At 41.5% G+C, this 21,945-nt stretch overlaps 1 protein-coding gene across 2 annotated transcripts in view; it reads right to left on the bottom strand.

Annotated features, from left to right (window-relative positions):
- rundc3b (RUN domain containing 3b) overlaps positions 1-21,945 on the bottom strand; it is a 117,282-nt gene that overhangs the window by 11,869 nt on the left and 83,468 nt on the right. For both annotated transcript variants that reach the window (XM_060825551.1, XM_060825552.1), the window contains exons 6-8: positions 18,357-18,437; positions 16,231-16,399; positions 7,239-7,396 (exon numbers count right to left, since the gene is read on the bottom strand). In XM_060825551.1, the coding sequence (XP_060681534.1) occupies positions 7,239-7,396; positions 16,231-16,399; positions 18,357-18,437 (408 nt within the window). The remainder of the gene's footprint in view (positions 1-7,238; positions 7,397-16,230; positions 16,400-18,356; positions 18,438-21,945) is intronic.

Raw genomic sequence — 21,945 nt, 5'->3', positions numbered from 1 at the left:
GCTACTTCAATAATTTTTAAAAGCTAAGGTAGATACTTTTTTGAAAAATTAAAGGAATTAAGAGATATGGTGAAAATGCAGGTAAGTGGAGCGAGTCCACGAAAAGACTAGCCATGATCTTACTGAGTGGTGGAGCAGGCTTGAAGGGCCACATGGCCTAGTCCTACTTCTTATGTTCTATGTTCCTACTTACAAAATACAAAACAGTGAAAGGAACTAGTAGACCAGAGAATTGGGATATTTTATAAAAAGAAAAGATTAAAAATCCAATAAAAAAAGGAGAAAATTACTTATGAAAATAAATTGGCTAAAATACACAAGCAAACAGCAAGCACTCCATGCGTATGTAAAAAGAGTGTACTTAAAATGAATGGAACTCTTCGAGAATGCAACTGGGGAGCTAATAAAGGGAACAGGGAAACGCAAAATAATTTAATTTGACTTGTTTTGTTTGTTTAGTTATCTGGAAAAACAATTACATATCTCTAACATCCATACTGCACTAACATAGCAGTGCCTGCCAAAACAAAGCTGAAAATGTGTTGCTGGAAAAGAGCAGGTCAGGCAGCATCCAAGGAACAGGAAATTCGAAGTTTCGGGCATAAGTCCTTCATCAGGAATCCTGATCCTGATGAAGGGCTTATGCCCGAAACGTCGAATTTCCTGTTCCTTGGATGCTGCCCGACCTGCTGCACTTTTCCAGCAACACATTTTCAGCTCTGATCTCCAGCATCTGCAGTCCTCACTTTCTCCTGCCAAAACAAAGTAAAACCTAAGCACTGACCAGTGAACCCAATCAAATAGAGAGCTGAAAGCCTTTAGTTCAAAGGTAACAGGCCTCCCTACAGTGATACTTCTGTACTCCACTCTTGCATATAGAGTGGGAATTGCAATGTATGTGTTTTCAATAAAGCAACTATTTCATTATTGGAAGTATGAGGGGCAATAGAATTTTACAAATAGGTGCATTAAAAGTTTGGAATTAAGCATGTTGCAGAAACAAAATCTGCTAAGACTGCAGCTACTACAAAGAAACGAAAGATGAACAGTTTTCAACCAAGTATACGACAGGAACTTTCAAAACTTGATTTGGAGAGGCTATTCATTGGTAGAGGGACATTTGGAAAGTGGAGGACTTTAAAAATGAGATATTGAGAATCCAGGGATAATATGTTAGGGTGAAGGGCAAAGCACCAGGCATAGGGAATGCTGGATGACGAGAGAAATTGAGGCTCTGTCAAGGGAAAAGGAGGCACATGGTAGATGTAGACAGCTGGGATCGAGTGAATCCCTAGAGGAGTATTATGGCAGTGGGAGTATACTGAAGACGGAAATCAGGACAGTATAAAAAGGGAGAGAGATAAGTTTGGTAAATAGGGTTAAGGAAAATCCAAAGAGATTCTACAAATACATCAAAGGAAAGAGTGTAGCTCTGAGGACAGCAGGCCCCCTTAAAGATCAACAAAGCTATCTACGTCTGGAACCACAGGAAATGGTGAGATATTAAATAGGCTTTTTGCATCACTATTTACTGTAGAGAAAGATAAGGAAGTTAACAAACTTGAAGAAATAAATAGTGATATCTTGAGAAGTGTCCATTTTCAGAACAGGTGGTGCTGGATGTCTTTAAACACAAAGGTGCATAAATCCCCAGGATCTGATCAGATGTATCCTAGAACTTCAACGGAAACAAGGGAAGGGATTGCTGGACTCCTGCTGAGATATTTGTATCATCGATAGGCACAGGCAAGGTGCCAGAAGACTGGAGGTTGGCTCATGTGGTGCCATTATTTAAGAAAGGCTGTAAGGAAAGAAAAGAGAATTATAGACCAGTGAGCCTGACGTCAGCAATGAGTAAAATGTTGGATTTGAGGGACAGATTTGGATGCATTTGTAAAGCAAAGACTGATTAGGGATAGTCAACATGGCTTTGTGTATAGGAAATCATGTCTCACGAACCTGAGTGTTTTGAAGAAGTGACAAAGAAGATTGGTAAAGGCACAGCAGTACAAGTTGTATAGACAAACCTCAGCAAGGCATTCGACAAGGTTCCTCAGAGATCTGGTTAGCAAGGTTAGACCACATGGAATCCAGAGTGAGTAAGACAATTGGACGTAAAATCAGCTTGAAGTTGGGAGACAGAGGGTAGTAGTATAGGGGTGATTTTTAAATTTGAAACAATGGTGTATTGGTCCATTGCTTTTGATCATTTATATCAATGATTTGGATGTGACCATAGGTGGTTTGGTTAGTAAGTTTGCTGATAACAAAATTGGTGTTGTAGTGGATAATGGAGGTGGTCATCTCAGAGTACAATGAGGCCTTGATCAGATGAGTCAAATGGGCCAAGGAGTGGCAGAAGGAGTTTAAATGTGTGCTGCTGCATATTGGTAAGGCAAATCAGGGCAGGACGTAAGCACTTCATATTGGAACTTGGAGCGTCAGTGAATAAAGGAACCTAAGGGTGCAGGTGCATAGTTCCTTGAAAATGAAGGTGGCAGGTAGACAGGGTGAAGGAGGCGTTTGGCAAACTTGCCTTCATTGGTCAGTACATGGTGTCTAGGAGTTGGGATACCATATTGTGGTGTTACAGGACATTGGTTAGGCCACTTTTAGAATACCACATTCAATCTGGTTTCCCTGTTTTGGAAAGGATATTGTCAAACTTGAAAGGGTACAGAAAAAAAACATCAGGATGTTGCCAGATTGGTGAGTTTGAGCTAATAGGGACAGGCCGAGGCATTTTCACCACCATTCCTCCTCCTCCCCCCGCCCCGCCCAGAGTGTGTAGGAGGTTGAAGGTTGACCTTACACAGATTTATAAAATTATGAGATGCATGGATAGCCAAGGTCTTTTTTTCCCCCAGGGTGGGAGAGTCCAAAAACTAGGAGGCATGGGTTTGAGGTGAGAGGGGAAAGATTTAAAAAGGGACCAGAGGGAAGAAATTTTCACATAGATGGTGGTGAGTGTATGGAACAAGCTACCAGAGAAAGTAGTGGAGGTGGACAAAATTGCAAAATTTAATGGCATCTGGAAGGGTACATGAATAGGAAGGGTTAGAGGGATATGACCCACCTATCAGCAAATGGGACTAAATCAATTTAGGATACTTAATCAGTGCAGATGAGTTGGACCAAAGAATCTGTGTCCATGACATATAGCTCTATGACTCTATAAAGGGATCAGTGACCTGGACAGACTGGAATCTAGTGATGTACCTGTGCAAAGACCCTGTAGGCACAGATTAAAATCAGTCACATCAAAAAACATCTTCTACAGCACTCATTCACAAATCACACTTGGACAGGATTTAAAAATCTAGGTTATTAAAAGATGTTACAGAATTTAAAAATAATTAGCCTCTGCAATGGATGTCGTACTGCAATTTCTAGTGTTGGTTTTCCATGAGTCAGTGCACAGAGTATGCTATTGTATTGTTAATTATGTGATTATGCAGTACACTCAGCCCAGTAGTTACCATGAAAAATGAAACTTGTGCCTCCTCCACATGCCCATAAGTTTCATTTCTATGCAGAAACCTAGCTGTCACATCACCATAGAAATGTGCATGATAAACAGCTCTACACACTTCATTTCAATCCTTTATTTCCACTATATATCAGTGTTATACTCATCTTCACAAAATTCAGCAATGGAAAAAAAAAATCAATTTTATAGCAGCAGAAAGTTAATATTTTTAATAAAGAGGCAGCTAGGTCACTTCAGAGAACTATAAATAAACTTATGTCTCTTGTTACCCAGGACTCCGATGTTGTGGCCATTACAGAGACATGGATAGAGCAGGGACAGGAATGGTTGTTGCAGGTTCCAGGATTCAGATGCTTCAGTAAGAACAGAGAAGATGGTAAAAGAAGGGGAGGTGTGGCATTATCGATCAGGGACAATACTACAGTTGTAGAAAGGACGTTTGGTAGTATGGGCTGAGGTTAGAAACAGAAAAGGAGAAGTCACCATTCTGGGAGTTTTCTATAGGCCTCCGAATAGTCCCAGAGATGTTGAGGAAAGGACAGCAAAGATGATTCTTGATAGGAGTGAGAGGGGCAGGGTAGTTGTCATGGGGGACTTAACTATCCAAACATTGACTGGGAACACTACAGTACGAGTACTATAGATGGATCAGTTTTTGTCCAGTGTGTGCAGCAGGGCTTCCTGACAGTATGTAGACAGGCCTACAAGGGGTGAAGCCACATTAGATTTAATACTGGGTAACGAGCAAGGTGAGGTGGAAGTAGGTGAGCACTTTGGAGACAGCGATCACAATTCTGTCAAGTTTACTTTAGTGATGGAAAGGGATAGGTGTGCTCCACCGAGCAGGAGTTACAGCTGGGGAAAGGGAAACTATGATGCAATTAGGAAAGATTTAGGAAGCTTAGATTGGGGGAGGAAACTGCAGGGGATGAGCACATTAAAAATGTGGAACTTATTCATGGAAAAGCTCCAGTGTGTCCCAGATAAGTACATACCTGTTAGACAGGGTGGACGTTATAGAACGCGTAAGCCGTGGTTTACTAAGAAAGTGGAATCCCTGGTCAAGGCGGCGGCGGCTTATGGTCGGGCAAAATGTGATAACTCAGATAGGGCGCTTGAGGGTTACAAGGAAGCCAGGAAAGACCTAAAAAGAGATCTCAGAAGAGCCAGGGGGAGACATGAGAAGTTGTTAGCGGATAGGATCAAAGTTAAGCCTAAGGCCTTCCATAGGTATGTCAGGAATAAAAGAATAACGAGAGTTAAATTAGGGCCAATCAAGGATAATAGTGGGAAATTGTGTGTGGAGTCAGAGGAGATGGGGGAACACTAAATAAATATTTTTCAAGTGTTCAACATAGAAAATGACAATATTGGCGAGAAGATACAGAGATACTTTCATCTAGACTAGAAGAAATTGACGTTCACAAGGAAGTGGTATTGGAATTATTACAGAATGTGAATATAGATAAGTCCCCTGGGCCAGATGTGATCTATCCTAAGATCCTCTGGGAAGCAAGGAAAGAGACTGTCGAGCCTATGGCATTGATTTTCAAATCATCATTGTCTGCAGGAATAGTACCCGAAGACTGGAGACTAGCAAATGTGGTTCCCCTGTTCAAAAGGGGTAGTAGAGACAAGGCTGGTAATTACAGACCAGTGAGTCTCACTTCAGTTGTTGGTAAAGTGTTGGAAAAGGTTAAAGGAGATCGCATTTATAACCATCTAGAAAAGAATAATCAGATCAGGGACAGTCAGCATGGTTTTGTGAAGGGTAGGTCGTGCCTAACGAATCTTATTGAGTTTTTTGACAAAGTGACCAAACAGGTAGAAGACAGTAAACCAGTTGATGTGGTGTATATGGATTTCAGCAAGGCATTTGATAAGGTTCCCCACAGTAGGCTATTATACAAAATGCGGAGGAATGGGATTGTGGGAGACACAGCAGTTTGGATAAGTAATTGCCTTACTGAAAGAAAGAGGGTTGTAGTTGATGGAATATGTTCATCTTGGTGTCCAGTTACTAACGGCATACCACAAGGGTCAGTGTTAGGTCCACTGCTGTTCGTCATTTTTATAAATGACTTGGATGAGGGCATAGAAGGGTGGGTTAGCAAATTTGCTGACGACACTAAGGTAGGTGGAGTTGTGGATAGTGATAAAGGATGTAGTAGGTTGCAGAGAGACATAGATAGGATGCAGAGTTGGGCTGAGAGGTGGCAAATAGAATTTAACGTGGACAGGTGTGAGGTGATACACTTTGGATGGAGTAATCAGAATGCAGAGTACTGGGCTAATTGTAGGATTCTGGGGAGTGCGGATGAGCAGAGGGATCTCGGTGTCCATGTACACAGATCCCTGAAAGTTGCCACCCAGATTGACAGGGTTGTTAAGAAGGCATACAATGTTTTGGCCTTTATTAATAGAGGGATTGAGTTCCGGAACCAGGAGGTTATGGTACAGCCACACTTGGAGTATTGTATACAGTTCTGGTCACCACATTATGAGGAGGATGTGGAAGCTTTGGAAAGGGTGCAGAGGAGAATGTTGCCTGGTATGGAGGAAATGTCTTACGAGGAAAGGCTGAGGGCCTTGAGGCTGTTCTCGCTAGAGAGAAGGAGGTTGAGAGGAGACTTAATAGAGACGTACAAGATAATCAGAGGGTTAGATAGGGTGGACAGGGAGAGCCTTTTTCCAAGTATGGAGAAGGCAAACACGAGCGGACACAGCTTTAAAGTGAGGGGAGATAGGTATAAGGCAGATGTCAGAGGTAGTTTCTTTACTCAGAGTAGTAAGGATATGGAATGCATTGCCTGCAATGGTAATCAATTCACCAAGTTTAAGTTCATTTATGTCTTCATTGGACAGGCATATGGATGTAAATGGAATAGTGTAGATGCATGGGCTTCAGATTAGTAAGACAGGACTGCGCAACATCGAGGGCCGAAGGGCCTGTACTGCGCTGTAATGTTCTATGTAACCCATCATTGGAATGATTTGTTTTTGCTGGCTAGGACAGCAGTCATTGCCCGTCCTTATTTGCCCAGTGGACAATTGAGAGCCAACCAGATTGCTGTGTCTGAAGTCACGTGTCGGCCAGACCAGGTAAGGACAGCAGTTTCCTTCCCTAAGGACATTACTGAAACAAATGGGTTTTTCTCTTGTGGTCATCATATTCTGGGTGGAGGACTTCAATATGTAATACCATGAATGGCTCAGCAGCATTAACACTGACCAAGTGAGCATTCAAAAGAGTGATATATGGAAATTTTTTTGAAAGGTTAACTTGAAAATCATCCATTTAAGATGTCCCATTTTGTCCAGAAAGAACCTATAGCTAATATTCTATCCAATTTTATGTTACAGGAAGTTGTTCTTTAGAATTAGTTGTTTCATTATCTGCAAGTCCATGCTTTGAATAATTCAATTGTAAGTATGCATTTAACCATTTTATAGTAAGGCTTTGCCTCCTTATATCATTTAATTAATAGCAATGTTCTGGATTTGTCTTTTTCTCTTTAAACTATCTTACACAGCTTTACAAATCCACCTTTGAAAAGCTGGTGTTGCAGGTATTGCAATTCTCTTCGGTCTATCTTCATTACTATAAACCCTGACACAAGGAATAAGCCTCTTGCCTCTTCTCCGCACTGTCTCAAGTGCCTCTGATAAATGTTATAATTAAAAAGAGGATATAAAGAGCCACCCAATTTTCTTGAATAGGAATTGTGCTGCTCAATTAGGTTCTTACAGCTGATCCTGCAGCTCCAGGATAATGAACTCCAGTTGTTCTTTCTCAAATTTGTGGTTCAGATCAGTCTCTTCCATCCTTTGTAGAACAAGTTTGTTTTGAGCAACTGACTCTGCAAGTTGAGCTTCTCGCAGGCGTACCAATTCTTCCAAGTAACCCTACAAATCAAATCGATAATGACAATTCAAAATGCAGTGCCCACACACATCACTAAGACAAATTCAGAAATTTCTTTTACTGAAAGTTTTGAAAGTAATGATCCATACTCAAACCAAAATTACATCTATTTATTACAGACTGCCATTTGAGTGGAATCATTCTCAACCCCCACAAAAGCTGGGACACTATTTAATACAGATGTTATACTTACATTCTCCAAACAGTGAGAAATGTGGAAAGCAATTTAAAAAGCAGTTAAACAGATAAAACATTAAAGGTGACTTTGGAAGTTGATCTCCTGAGTGCAAGTTTATTTCTTTCCTCACTAGTGAAATTGTCTTGCACTGAAAGCAAATAGTTCCAAGAACCCACTCTAATCAAGATCATGACTGAAATAGTGTGTTGATAACATTAGAAGCCACAAAAATACAATTTTCCAGTAGAAGATTCTGCTCCAATACTGGTATTTAATGGATTATTGTATAGCTGTGAAAAGGTTTACAAGCCATAGATCCTCAAATTAAAATAAATCTCAATAATTCTGTGCAATTTGATTATTATTATTATGTCACCATAGTTACATATAAGTGCATAAGTGCTGTAAACTTTGCAGATCCTAATGGAAGAAAAAAACATTTTGTGAAGCACTGTACTCTAAATACAAAAGTTACTGATTTACATTATTGGTGAGGAGGTATGTAATTGTAGAATGCAGACCTCAAATCTGGTCAAAATTAAGTTATTCTAATTTCAGTTATTCAACTGCCATTTGCAAATGACAATTATTAGCCATTGTTGAAAAAGCAATTCCTAAATTACTGTTAAATATTACAGTAAATCCTGTTTTTGTTCTGTGACTATAAAACAGTGGCTCTGTGGATCAACTATTTGATTAGATCAGCTTAAGGTACTAGAAATAGCCGATGAAGGGTATGAACGGATTGTTACACACAGCATGAAGTATCAAAGATATCAAGACCCTTCCCCTCAAACTCATTTATGATCTCAGCCCAAGTTATCTTAGCAAGTGAGCAGAGCTTAGATAACTAAAGGAGGAAAAACAAAGACAAAACAAAAAATTCAATCATGTGCTTCGCTCCGTGCAAAACACTGGTGTGATCTAGCAACTATCCATTTTGTTATTCAGAAACTAATTGCTTGGAACAAATAAAAAGAATGAAGAAGCTGAATGTACTGTCAGCTCTCCAATTTTAAGATCGACCAACAGAAATCAGCCTGCTAGGAGCTTCAAACTCAAGATATGGCAAACTTTGAAAGGTCAAAGCTGGGAACTGAAATGCCTCATCCAAGGGTCCAGTCAGGAACTGCATAGACCAGAGGATCAGAACCTGGAGGCTGAAGACAGTTAACAAAAAGCAGCAAAATGGAGGTGGTCCTTCAAGGATACATTGCACTTTATCAAGACAAGGTCCTACTTTCCTGTATCTATTTGTGATTAGACTTTATTTTGCTCTATAAATACTGCAGGCACATAATGTCAGTTCAAGAACGGGAGGCAATGGCCTTGTGGTATTATGACTGGATTGTTAATCCAGAGACCCTCATGGCTCTGGGGACCTGAATTTGAATCCCACCAAGGCAAATAGCAGAATTTAAATTCAATAAAAATCTGGAATCAAGAGCCTACTGATGAATCCATTTTGGATTATTGGGAAAAATGCATTTGGTTCACTAATGTCCTTTAGGGAAGGAAAATGCCAACCTCACCCGGTCTGGCCTACATGTCACTCCAGACCCACAGCAGTGTGGATGACTCTTCATTGCCTTTTGGGCAATTAGGAATGGACAATAAATGCTGGCCCAGTAAAACCCTCATCCTGCAAATGATATACCCATCCAAATGCCTTTTAAATGTTGCAATTGCACCAGCCTCCACCACTTCCTCTGGCAACTCATTCCATACACTTACCACCCTCAGAGAAAAAGTTGCCCCTTAGGTCTCTTTTATATCTTTCCCCTCTCACCCTAAATCCATGCCCTCTAGCTCTGGACTCCCCGTCCCCAGGGAAAAGACTTTGCCTATTTACCCTATCCATGCCCCTCATAAATTTTGTAAATCTTTAGCAACACACTCTCAACTCTGATCTCCAGCATCTGCAGGCTTCACCGTCTCCTAGGATATTGGTCAGGCCACTTTTGGAATACTGTGTTCAATTCTGTTCTCCTTGCTAAAGGAAAGATGTTGTGAAACTTGAAAGGATTCAGACAAGATTTACAAGGCTGTTGCTAGTGTTGGAAGATTTGAGGCAGAGGGAGGGGCTGAATAGACTGAGGCTATTGTCCATGAAACATCAGAGGCTGAAGGGTAAGTTTATAGAGATTCATAAAATCATGAGGGACATAGATATGGTGAATAGTAAAGGCGTTTTTCTCAGGGTTGGGGAGTCCAAAACTAGAGAGCATAGGTTTAAGGCGAGAAGATGATTTAAAAGGGACTTATGGGGCAACACTTTCACACAGGGGTGATGTGTGTATGGATTGAACTGCCAGAGAAGTAGTGGAGGCAGGTACAACTGCAACATTTAAAAAGGCATCTGGATTGGTACATGATTAAGAAGGGTCCAGTTGGGCCAAATCCTGGCAAATGGGAATAGATTAATTTAGGATACCTAGTTGGCATGAAGGTGTTGGACCTAAGGGTCTGTTTCCATGCTGTACATCTCTATGAGTCTAAGGTCATCCCTCAGCCTCCGACACTCCAGGGAAAACAGCCCCAGCCTGTTCAGCCTCTCCCTATAGCTCAAGTTCTCCAAGCCTGGCAACATCCTTGTAAATCTTTGCTGAATCCTTTCAAGTTTCACAACATATAGCCACAAGACTGGAGTTTTCATACATAGATATTTCAGCATGTGTAGAAGAGCATTCTATTTTTAACTTTGGTGGTGAGTAGGATCTGCAGGAGCAAGGAATTTGGTATTTGAGACAAAGGATTAGTAATGTAACTTAATTGCTTTTACAGCAATTGAGAACAACAGGGTGGGGATTCAATTAAAAACAAATCTCTAGAGTCCATGGTTTTATACTGTTCTTGCTGTATCTCAGCAATTTCAACCTGGTTTTGTTTTACGTGCAGCTTGAAAAACATAACCTGCAATACTTTAATCCTTCTTCCTTTTTAAAAACAAAATCTCAACTCTAACTTGTTTCAGTAACAGTGAAATATTTCCAAGTCAGGATGGTGAGTGGCTTAGAGAGGAACTTGGTGCTGGTGTTCCGGATATCCCTGCCCCTTCAGATGGAAGCGGCCATGAGTTTGGAACGTGCCATCTGAGATGCCTTGGTGAATTTCTTATTGATGGTACACAGTGCTGCTACTGAGTGTTGGTGGCGGAGGGACTGAACATCTGTCCATGTGGTGCTAATAAAATAGGTGGCTTGGTCTTGGATGGTGTCAACATTCCGGACTGTTGTTGGAGATGCACACATCCAGGCAAATGTGGAGTACATCATCATACTCCTGTAGTCACAGTATTCATTCGCTGGTCCAGTCCTAACTTCTGATCAAGAAAAGGCTGACATTGTAGATTCGATTTGTCTTGCTATTTTAAGTATAGGACATACATAGGCAATTTTCTTTATTGGTTGGTTACTACCAATGTTGTAGCTATACTGGAACAGCTTGGCTAGGATACAGTACATTCTGGAGCACAAGTACTGTTGCCAGAATATTGTCAGGGCCCAGATTTTTGCCCTATCTAGTACTCTTTGGCCATTTAGAACATAGAAAAAACAGAAAAATACAGCGCAGTACAGGCCCTTCGGCCCTTGATGTTGCGCCGACCGAAGCCTACCAAAGCTACACTAGCCCAATAACCTCCATTTGCTTGTCCAGTGCCCGCTTGAATGACCATAAAGAGGGAGAGTCCACCACTGCTACTGGCAGGGCATTCCAAGAACTCACAACCCGCTGAGTAAAGAATCTACCCCTAACATCTGTCCTATACCTACCACCCCTTAATTTAAAGTTGTGTCCCCTAGTAACAGCTGACTCCATTTGCGGAAAAAGGTTCTCACTGTCAACCCTATCTAAACCCCTAATCAACTTGTACACCTCTATCAAATCTCCCCTAAACCTTCTTTTCTCCAATGAGAAAAGCCCCAGGTGCCTCAGCCTTTCCTCATACAATCTTTCAACCATACCAGGCAACATCCTGGTAAACCTCCTCTGCACTCGTTCCAATGCCTCCACATCCTTCCTATAGTATGGCGACCAAAACTGCACACAATACTCCAGATGAGGCCGCACCAGAGTCTTATATAACTGCAACATCACCTCAGGACTCCGGAACTCAATTCCTCTACCAATAAAGCCCAGTACACCATATGCCTTCTTCACAGCACTATTTACCTGGGTGGCAACTTTCAGAGATCTGTGTACATGGACACCAAGATCCCTCTGCTCATCCACACTACCAAGTAGCCTACCATTAGCCCAGTAATCCATCATCTTCTTACTCCTACCAAAGTGAATGACTTCACACTTAGCTACATTGAACTCCATTTGCCACCTTTCTGCCCAGCTCTGCAACTTCTCTATATCCTGCTGTAACCTGCCACATCCTTCTTCACTGTCCACAACTCCACCGACTTTCGTGTCATCCGCAAACTTGCTCACCCAGCCTTCAAGCCCCTCCTCTAGGTCATTTATAAAAATGACAAACAGCAATGGTCCCAAAACAAATCCTTGTGGAACACCACTAGTAACTGCACTCCAAGATGAACCTATACCATCAACTACTACCCTCTGTCTCCTTCCAGCCAGCCAATTCCTAATCCAAACCTCTAATGCACCCTCAATGCCATACCTCCATAGTTTTTGCATTAGCCTGCCATAGGGTACCTTATCGAACGCCTTGCTAAAATCCATATACACATCTACTGCTTTGCCCTCGTCCACTTCCTTGGTCACCTTCTCAAAGAACTCAATAAGGTTTGTGAGGACGACCTGCCCTTCACAAAACCATGCTGACTATCCTTGATCACATTATTCCTATCCAGATGTTCATAAATCCTATCCCTTACAATTCTCTCTAAGACTTTGCCCACAATAGAAGTGAGACTCACTGGCCTATAGTTACTAGGGCTATCCCTACTTCCCTTCTTGAACAAGGGGACCACATTCGCTATCCTCCAGTCTTCTGGCACTATTCCCGTAGACAACGACGACATAAAAATCAAGGCCAATGGCTCCGCTATCTCCTCCCTAGCTTCCCAGAGGATTCTAGGATAAATGCCATCAGGCCCAGGGGACTTATCTATTTTCATCCTTTCCAGTATTCCCCAGACCTCTTCCCTACATACCTCAAGGCCATCCATTCTAATCACTTGTGACTCAATATTCACATCAACAACAGTGTCCTGTTCCTGAGTGAATACTGACGAAAAGTATTGATTTAGTGTCTCTCCAATCTCCTCCGCCTCCACGCACAACTTCCCACTACTATCATTGACTGGACCGATACCTACCCTAGTCATCCTTTTATTCCTGACATACCTATAGAAAGCCTTTGGGTTTTCCCTAATCCTACCAACTAAGGACTTTTCATGTCCCCTTCTCGCTGCTCTTAGCTCTCTCTTTAGATCCTTCCTGGCTACCTTATAACTCTCTATCGCCCCAACTGAACCTTCACGCCTCATCTTTACATAGGCCGCCCTCTTCCCTTTCACAAGGGATTCCAATACCTTATTAAACCACGGCTCCCTCACAAGACCCTTTACTCCCTGCCTGACTGGTACATGCTTATCAAGGACACCCATTAGCTGTTCCTTGAACAATCTCCACATATCATTTGTGTTCTTCCCTTGAAGCCTATTTTTCCAATCCACGCATCCTAAGTCATGCCTCACTGCATCATAATTTCCCTTCCCCAGCTATAACTCTTGCCCTGCAGTGCATACTTATCACTCTCCATCACTAGAGTAAAAGTCACCGAGTTGTGGTCACTGTCCCCGAAGTGCTCACCTACCTCCAAGTCTAACACCTGGCCTGGTTCATTACCTAGAACCAAATCCAGTATAGCCTCACCTCTTGTTGGCCTGTCTACATATTGTGTCAGGAAACCCTCCTGCACACATTGGACAAACACCGACCCATCTAACGAACTCGAGCTATAGCTTTCCCAGTCAATATCTGGGAAGTTAAAGTCCCCCATAACAACCACCCTGCTACTTTCACTCTTCTCCTGAATCATTCTCACAATACTTTCCTCTACTTCTCTCGGACTATTAGGAGGCCTGTAGAAAACTCCTAACAGGGTGACCTCACCTTTCCTATTTCTAACCTCAGCCCAAACTACCTCAGATGGCAAGTCTTCCTCCATCGTCCTTTCCACCGCTGTAATACTATCCTTGACAAGCAATGCCACACCTCCCCCTCTTTTACCCCCATCTCTGACCCTACTAAATCATTTAAACCCTGGAACCTGCAACAGCCATTCCTGTCCCTGTTCTATCCACGTCTCTAATGGTCACAACATTGAAGTCCCAGGTACCAACCCACGCTGATATTAAGTGGACTAAATAAAATTAGCTGAAGCCTGGTATCTGAAGGACTGGGAACCACTGAAACAGAAGTTAAGTTGCATCATCCAGTCAGCATTTCTGGCTACAGATGGTCATAAATGCTTCAGGCTTATGTTATGCAGTGAGGTGCTGAGCTCCCTGATTATTTAAGGTGGGATAATTGTGGAACATCCTCCTCTCGTGATTGGTTTAATTGTCCAGCACCACACTGGAAGTGGCAGGACTCTAGAGTTTCGATTTGACCTATTGGCTTTGGAACCACTAAACTTGATCTCAGTTCAACTTGTTTTGCTCATCGTTCATTTTAACCCTGAAATAGTTGAAGGCATTTACATCTGTAATTTAGAACACAGAAAAGTACAGCACAGAACAGGCCCTTTGGCCCACGATATTGTGCCGAGATTTAATCCTATTGTAAAATATAGTAACTTAGCCTACACACCCCTCAACTCGCTGCTATCCATGTACATGTCCAGCAGTGGCTTAAATGTCCCCAATGACTCTGCTTCCACCACCACAGCTGGTAACGCACTTCATGCATTCACAACTCTGAGTAAAGAACCTACCTCTGACATCTCCTTTATATCTTCCTCCTAATATCTTCAAACAATGACTTCTTGTACCAGTCAATCCTGCCCTAGGGAAAAGTCTCTCGCTATTGAATCTATCTATTCCTCTCATTATTTTGTACACCTCGATCAGGCTTCCTCTCTCTCTCTCCTTCTCTCAAGAGAGAAAAGTCCAAGCTTATTCAATCTTTCTTCATAAGGCAAGCCCTCCAGTCCAGGCAGCATCCTGTAAACCTTCTTTGCACCCTCTCCAAAGCCTCTATCTTTCCTATAGTAGGGCGACCAGAACTGGACACAATATTCCAAGGGTGGTCTCACCAGGGACTTGTAGAGCTGCAGCAAAACCTCGCGGCTCTTAATCTCGATCCCCCTGTTAATGAAAGCCAAAACACCATATGCTTTCTTAACAACCCTATCCATTTGGTGGCAACTTTGAGGGATCTATGTACTTGCACACCCAGATCACTCTGTTCCTCCACACTGCCAAGAATTCCGTCTTTAATCCTATGTTCAGCATTCAAGTTCGACCTTCCAAAATGCATCACTTCGCATTTATCTAGGTTGAACTCCATCTGCCATTTCTCAGCCCAACTCTGCACCCTGTCTATGTCGCGCTGCAGCCTGCAGTAGCTCTTGATACTATCGACAACACCTCCGATCTTTGTCTCCTCTGCAAATCTACTAACCCACCCCTCAACCTCCTCATCCAAGTCATTTAGAAAAACTACAAAGAGCAGAGGTCCAAAAACAGAGCCCTGTGGGACCCCACTCACCACTGTTCTCCGGGCAGCATACTTTCCATCTACAACCACTCTCTGCCTTCTGTCAGCCAGCCAATTCTGAATCCAGATAGTCAAATCTCCCTGTATCCCATACTTCCTGACTTTATGAATGAGCCTACCATGGGGAACCCTATCAAATGCCTTGCTGAAGTCCATATACACCACATTCACTGCTCGACTGTAATGAGCTTTTTTGACACCTCCTCAAAAGAACTCAATAAGATTAGTGAGACATGACCTTACCCTTCAAAAGGCCATGCTGACTGCCTTTAATCACACTATGCTTTGCCAAATAGTCATAAATCCTATCCCTCAGAACTTCCAAAACTTTGCGGACCACAGATGTAAGACTGACTGGTCTGTAATTGCCTGGATTTCCCTATTACCCTTCTTGAAAAGAGGAACAACATTCACCTCCTTCCAATCCTCCGGTTCAACTCCTGTGGTGAGTGAGGAAGCAAAGATCTTCGCCAGTGGCTTAGCAACTTCCTTTCGCCCTTCCCGGAGCAGCCTAGGATAAATCTGGTCTGGCCCTGGGGACTTATCAATCTTAATATTTTCCGAAGGTTCTAGCACATCAACTTCCTCAGATTATTTGTTTCAACTTTTCCTTTTTTGTTACTTCCTCACTCAGCCCACAAGCAAAGTTTTCAGCTTTCCAATGTCAACTCAGACGGAGGTTTGAATCTCATCATTAATCATTTTCTTTATTTAATTTATTTATATCCTGACCATATTCTATTTCACTGAAGCTATTACCCAAATGGAAGGTTACATGTTTGTACTGGGACTGCTGATTCTACCTTTGTGCCATAAGAAATGGAGAAAGCTCCAGCACCCTTAAGAAGGGAAACATTTACATCAGAAACAGATCAAATGGAGAATTAGGGCAGGTACACCTCATTAGTGAAAAGTCACCAGATCAACGATGAGAATTACCTTCTGCTCCAGCGCAAGCCTGAACTTCTGTTCCACTCGCTTGCATTTGTTGTACCAACTGTGTTGGTCAGAAATGAAAGGTGGACCGATGTTCTCAGGGGTGCTGCCTTCACTGCCGCTGCTTCCGAGAGTCCGCAACTCCTCCTCATCACTGCTGATACTCTCAGAGCTTTGCAACAGGACATTTCATGAATTAGATTGAGCTGAAACACCAGTAAACTAATTCTCCAATTACCAGCACAGAGACAGAAAATTATAAGCATTTAACCTCAAAGCATCTTGAAATGATTATTAATTTTATCCTGAATTGTCACTTGGGAAAATGTAGGCTAAAGAAAAGCAATTAAGATAACAGACTGTATTCAGCTAACTGCTTGCATTTTATTTACAAAGAGGGTTGATAGGGTGTTCATAGACTTTCAAAAGGCATTTGGTCAAATGGTATGCAACAGACCTTGGGCAAAAGTTAGTGCTCACAGTAAAACAGAGTGTACTAATTCTAAGAAGAAGAAATTGGACAAGGACAAGCCTAAAAAAGGTTTTTTATGAAGAGCAGGAAGCTTTATAGTTGGAATTCTCTTGAATTGAATGTTGTGCCTCCTGCTGCCCTTAATATGCATTAATTACCTACACTTTGATGTACAAAGCACAATTTCAAAATTATAGATGATATAAAACTGAGATATAGTGAACCATGAGGACAGCAAAGAACCTCAAAGATATTTAATGTTGAACGATTGGACAGGCAAGGAACAGGTGTAATTTAATGCAGAAAATGTGAAATGATTTATTAGTAGGAGACACAAAGTCCACACATATGCAGATTAAGTGAATTGACCAAGGGAAATATAGGGTTGGGGGTGGGTCTGGTGAGATGCTCTGCAGGGCAATGGTGTGAACTCGAAGGACCAAAATGACCTGCTTTCACACTGTAGTGACTCTATGATTCTATGAACACAGATAGACAGAACAAACTAAAAAGGTTTCAATTCTAAAGGGTTGGAGCAAATAGACAAATGTGTGCGCAGAGACATTAGGGAAGTGGCAGGACAGGACAGGACAGGACACAGCACAGAACATTAAACAGTAACTTTATCTATCAGGGTACAGAGAACAAGAGTCAGGAACTTAGATTAAACTTGCATAAAATACTGTTTCAGCCTCAACTGGTGCCCAACATTCAGTTCTGTGCATACACTTCAGAAAAGATATGAAAGTTTTAGAGAGAGTATAGTAAGGCTTTGAGGGAATGGCTGCAGGGGTGAGGAATTTCACATACATAAATAGATTGGAGACTTTGGGCCTATTCTCCTTGGGGGGAAAAAAAGAGAGAAGGTCGATAACAGGTCTGCTGTAATATGGCACAGATTCCAGTCCAGATCAGACAGACCTGTACCTTCAAAGCAGTTGTTTGACAACTGAGTGTGACGCTTTTGGTGAATAGCAAATTATTCAGATTCAAGGTTGATGCTAGAGGTTTTTTAAAACATTCATTCACAGGATGAGGGCATCACTGGCTATGTCAGTGTTTATTGCCCATCCCAAATTGCAGTGGGTCTGGAGTCACATGTAGGCTAGACCAGGTAAGGATGACAGTTTCCCCACCCTAAAAGACACTTGTGAAGCAGATGGGTTTGTTCCTAGCAATCAACAATGGATTCATGGCCATTATTAGACTTCTAATTGATGAGATGACTCAGAAGAGAAAGTTCAAGCAGAATATTTTGACTTCCATTGAAACAGCCTCAGTATCTGCAGACATCAAGCCAAGAACCAACAGATCAGATTTTACAAGATCCCCAGATTGGAGGCACTATAAAATGTAGAAGCAAACAGAGCACTCTGAATTCTGAATATTAATGCCTCAATTCAGTTATTTATTGCCCAAGTAATTAAGATAGTTTAGGTTCACAATTAACTCGTCTGCAAATGTAATCCAGAAAATATCAGTACACAATCTCAGGCAAATCATTATATATTTATGTCCATCAGTTGGGACACTAGTGTAATATGAATAAATGGAAGTTGAACATTTTAGGAAAAATCTTAGCTTTCAGATTTTAATTCTTATTACTTGATCTAATCACATTGAAGAAAAGAAAATACACAAATCAGAATAAATCTACCTTTGTGTGAACTTTAAATATGGAGTGTAGTCTATAACAGCAGGACAATTACCATCCAGACTCTCACCCTTTAAGCAGAAGCTAAAAGAAAAAGGTAGAGTTTATATATTACATCCAGGCCAGTTATTTAACAGATTGCACCTCAAAGATTTTTTTTGAAAGTTCCATTCCTATATTTTGTTCATTATGTAGTGCAACTTTAAGTGTTCACTTTTCCTTCGAAGTTGTAAATACACAAACACATTTTGGGAGTTGGGCATAACAACATGTGAAGTGAGGGGATTGAGATGTAGTAGGAATAAATAGGTAATTGCAGGCAGACACTTTAGGTGATGCTCAATCCCCAAGAGGAGACAGTCTCACAGTGAATGCCTCAGTAAAAAAGACCTTCACATAAATATGTGGATCAACAAAGCCTGCAGCAGATGAATGGAGTACATGCTTTAGTTTGGGGCAACTAAAACATCAACTTCAGTTGCTCAATATAAATCCTCCTGCAGCGATCTGACCCCCACTCTGAAGGCCAAAATTAATCAAATTAGCAAATTCTGACACACACATTGAAAGATCTTGGAGATAAGACTTATACGAGGGGACCATATTGATATGCAAATTATGAAGATAAAAAGTAACTAACTGATATAGTGACTTTTATACCTTAAAAATGCTCAATAGTAACTTTTGGCAATGAATTAATTTTGTGTAGAGTAGTGTAGTCACTCTAGCAATTTATCTGTAAATGGCATAGTGGTAGAAGAGAAAATTGAGGATGTTTCTGCTCAAGTCGGTACTATTTGCTTTGATGAGCAATCATAGTAAAACTGCCAGGAAAATACTATCAGGCTGGAGACCAGTTCAATCTGAAGTATAAACTTGGTTATTGCATTCTCCATTTTCTTCCTGCCAAAGACATTAAATGGATTAAAGATGGAAAAAGGAGAAATGGCAAGAAATTGGATAACAAAATACAGTAAAGAACAAATTTCATACATTGCCCAATATTGCAGGAAGAAAAATCGGAAGGGAAAAAAAACAGCTTGTGAGAATATCAGAGGGAATAGCTTAGAGCGAGAGATGATCGAATCAGAGAGAGAGAGACTGGTTCCAAGAGAAATAGATAACCACCTCTACTGGAAAGAGGAAGCTAAACCAACAGTGGCTGACACTCCAGCACAATACTAAAGTGGTGTCAAACTCAGAGGTGCCACTTTTCCATTTAAACATTAAAATAAGGTCTCACCTGTCCTCATGGGTGGACGTACAAGTTTCATTGCACTATACAAAGAGGAGCAAGGAGGTTTCTCTTGGTGTTCAAGCCAAAATCCCAACATTCACACAGCAAACATTCACTCCCTCACCACCACATGCAGCAGTATAGCCCCATTAGTGAACCAGGTGTTTCTTCCCAATAATTCCAACCATGCACAATTTAATGGTCATCATTACACCTTTTGTTTTTATATAGAAGATCTTATATTGATTTCAAATTCCACTACTTGCAATGGCAGGATTTTAATCTGGAACCCCTGAAACTTTCCTTGGTCTGCAGGTTAATGATCCAGCACTAATACTACTCTGCCACTAGCACCTCCGAGCATGGTGTCTACCTACACGATACTGTAGCAGTTCAAGGCAGCAGCTCACTACCACTTTCTCAAGCACACTGCTTCAGCAATTAAGGTGGCAAATAAAATTTTGGCCTTTATTCCCAGGGGGTAGAATTTTAAAAATAAGGAAGTCATGTTACAACTGATTCAGGGGATGGTGAGACTGTACCAGGAATATTATGCAGAGTTTTGGTCTCCAAATTTCAAAAATGAGATTGGCATTGAAGGCAATTCAAGGTGATTCAGTAGGTTGATTCCTAGGAGAAGAAGTTGTCTTATCAGGAACTATTGAACAGATCAAGCCTTTATTCATTAAGGTTTATGAGGGATGATTGAAACACACATAATTCTCGGGCCTTGACACAGGAATGGTTGAGAAGTTTCCATTAGTGAGGATCTCTTGAGCTAAGGAAGCAAAGATCCAGAATAAAGTGACATTCATTTAAAATTGAGATCCAAAATAATCTCTTCTCTCAGATAGTAGAACTCTTTACTTTAAAAGGGTTGTGGGATCTAAATAGCAAAGTATTCAAAGAGCAGCTAGATAGATTTTTGAAATAGAAGTGAAGGGCTATGAGAAGCTGGCATGAAAGAGGGGTTGAGACCTGAGTCAGATCAGCCATAATCCTTCAAAACATCAAAGCAGATGTGAGGCTAAATGGCTTAATTCTATTCCTATTGCCTACGTCCTTATTATCTTAAATGTACATTATAGCAGTTTCAAGGAGTCATATAAAGTTATAGAGATGCACAGCACAGAAACAGATCCTTAGGTCCAACTAGTCCATGCCAACCACATATCCTAACCTAATCTGGTCTCATTTGCCAGCATTTGGCCTATATCTCTCTAAAGGTAAAAACAATGACTGCAGATGCTGGAAACCAGATCCTGGATTAGTGGTGCTGGAAAAGCACAGCAGTTCAGACAGCATCCGACGAGCAGTAAAATCGACGTTTCGGGCTAATCCAGAATCTCTCTCTAAACCCTTCATATTCATATACCCATCCAGATGCCTTTTAAATGTTGTAATTTGTATCAGCCTCCACAACTTCCTCTGGAGCTCATTCCATACACATGCCACCCTCTGCATGAAAAAGTTGCCTCTTAGGTCTCTTATCTTTCCCCTCTCACCCTAAACCTATGCCTTCTAGTTCTGGACTCCCAACCCAGGGAAAGGACCTTGTCTATTTATCCTACCCATGTCCCTCATGATTTTATAAGCCTCTAAGGTTACCCCTCAACCTTCGATGATCCTGGGAAAACAGCCCCAGCCTGTTCAGCCTCTCCTTATAGCACAAACCCTCCAACCCTGACAACTTTCTTGTAAATCTTTTCTGAACCCTTTCAAGTTTCACAACATCTTTCCGATAGGAGGGAGACCAGAAACGCACGCAATATTCCAAAAGTGGTCTAACCAATGTCCCGTACACCCACAACATGACCCCCCAACTCCCATAGTCAATGCTCTGACCAATGAAGGAAAACATATTAAATGACTTCTTCACTATCCTATCTACCTGCGACTCCACTTTCAAGGAATTATGAACCTGCGCTCCAAGGTCTTTTTGTTCAGCAACACACCCCATGACCTTACATTAACTGTATAAGCCCTGCCCTGATTTGCCTTTCCAAAATGCAGCATCTTACATTTATCTAAATTAAACTCCATCTGCCACTCCTCAGCCCATCTGATCAAGATCTCGCTTTCCTTTGGGGTAACTTTCTTCACGGTCCACTACACCTCCAACTTTGGTATCATCTGCAAACTTACTAACTATACCTCTTATGTTCCCATCCAAGTCATTTATATAAATGAAATAGCAGACCCAGCACCAATCCTTATGCACACCACTGGTCCAAGGCCTCCAATCCGAAAAGCAACCCTCCACCATCACACTCTGATATACCTTCAAGCCAGGTCTGCATCCAAATGGCTAGTTCTCCCTGTATTCCATGAGATCTAACCTTGCTAACCAGTCTA

Source organism: Hemiscyllium ocellatum, chromosome 5 (genome assembly GCF_020745735.1).
Source record: "Hemiscyllium ocellatum isolate sHemOce1 chromosome 5, sHemOce1.pat.X.cur, whole genome shotgun sequence".
Lineage (NCBI taxonomy): Eukaryota > Metazoa > Chordata > Chondrichthyes > Orectolobiformes > Hemiscylliidae > Hemiscyllium > Hemiscyllium ocellatum.
Note: the sequence above shows the minus strand (reverse complement) of the source record. Positions and strands in the feature narration are given on the sequence as shown.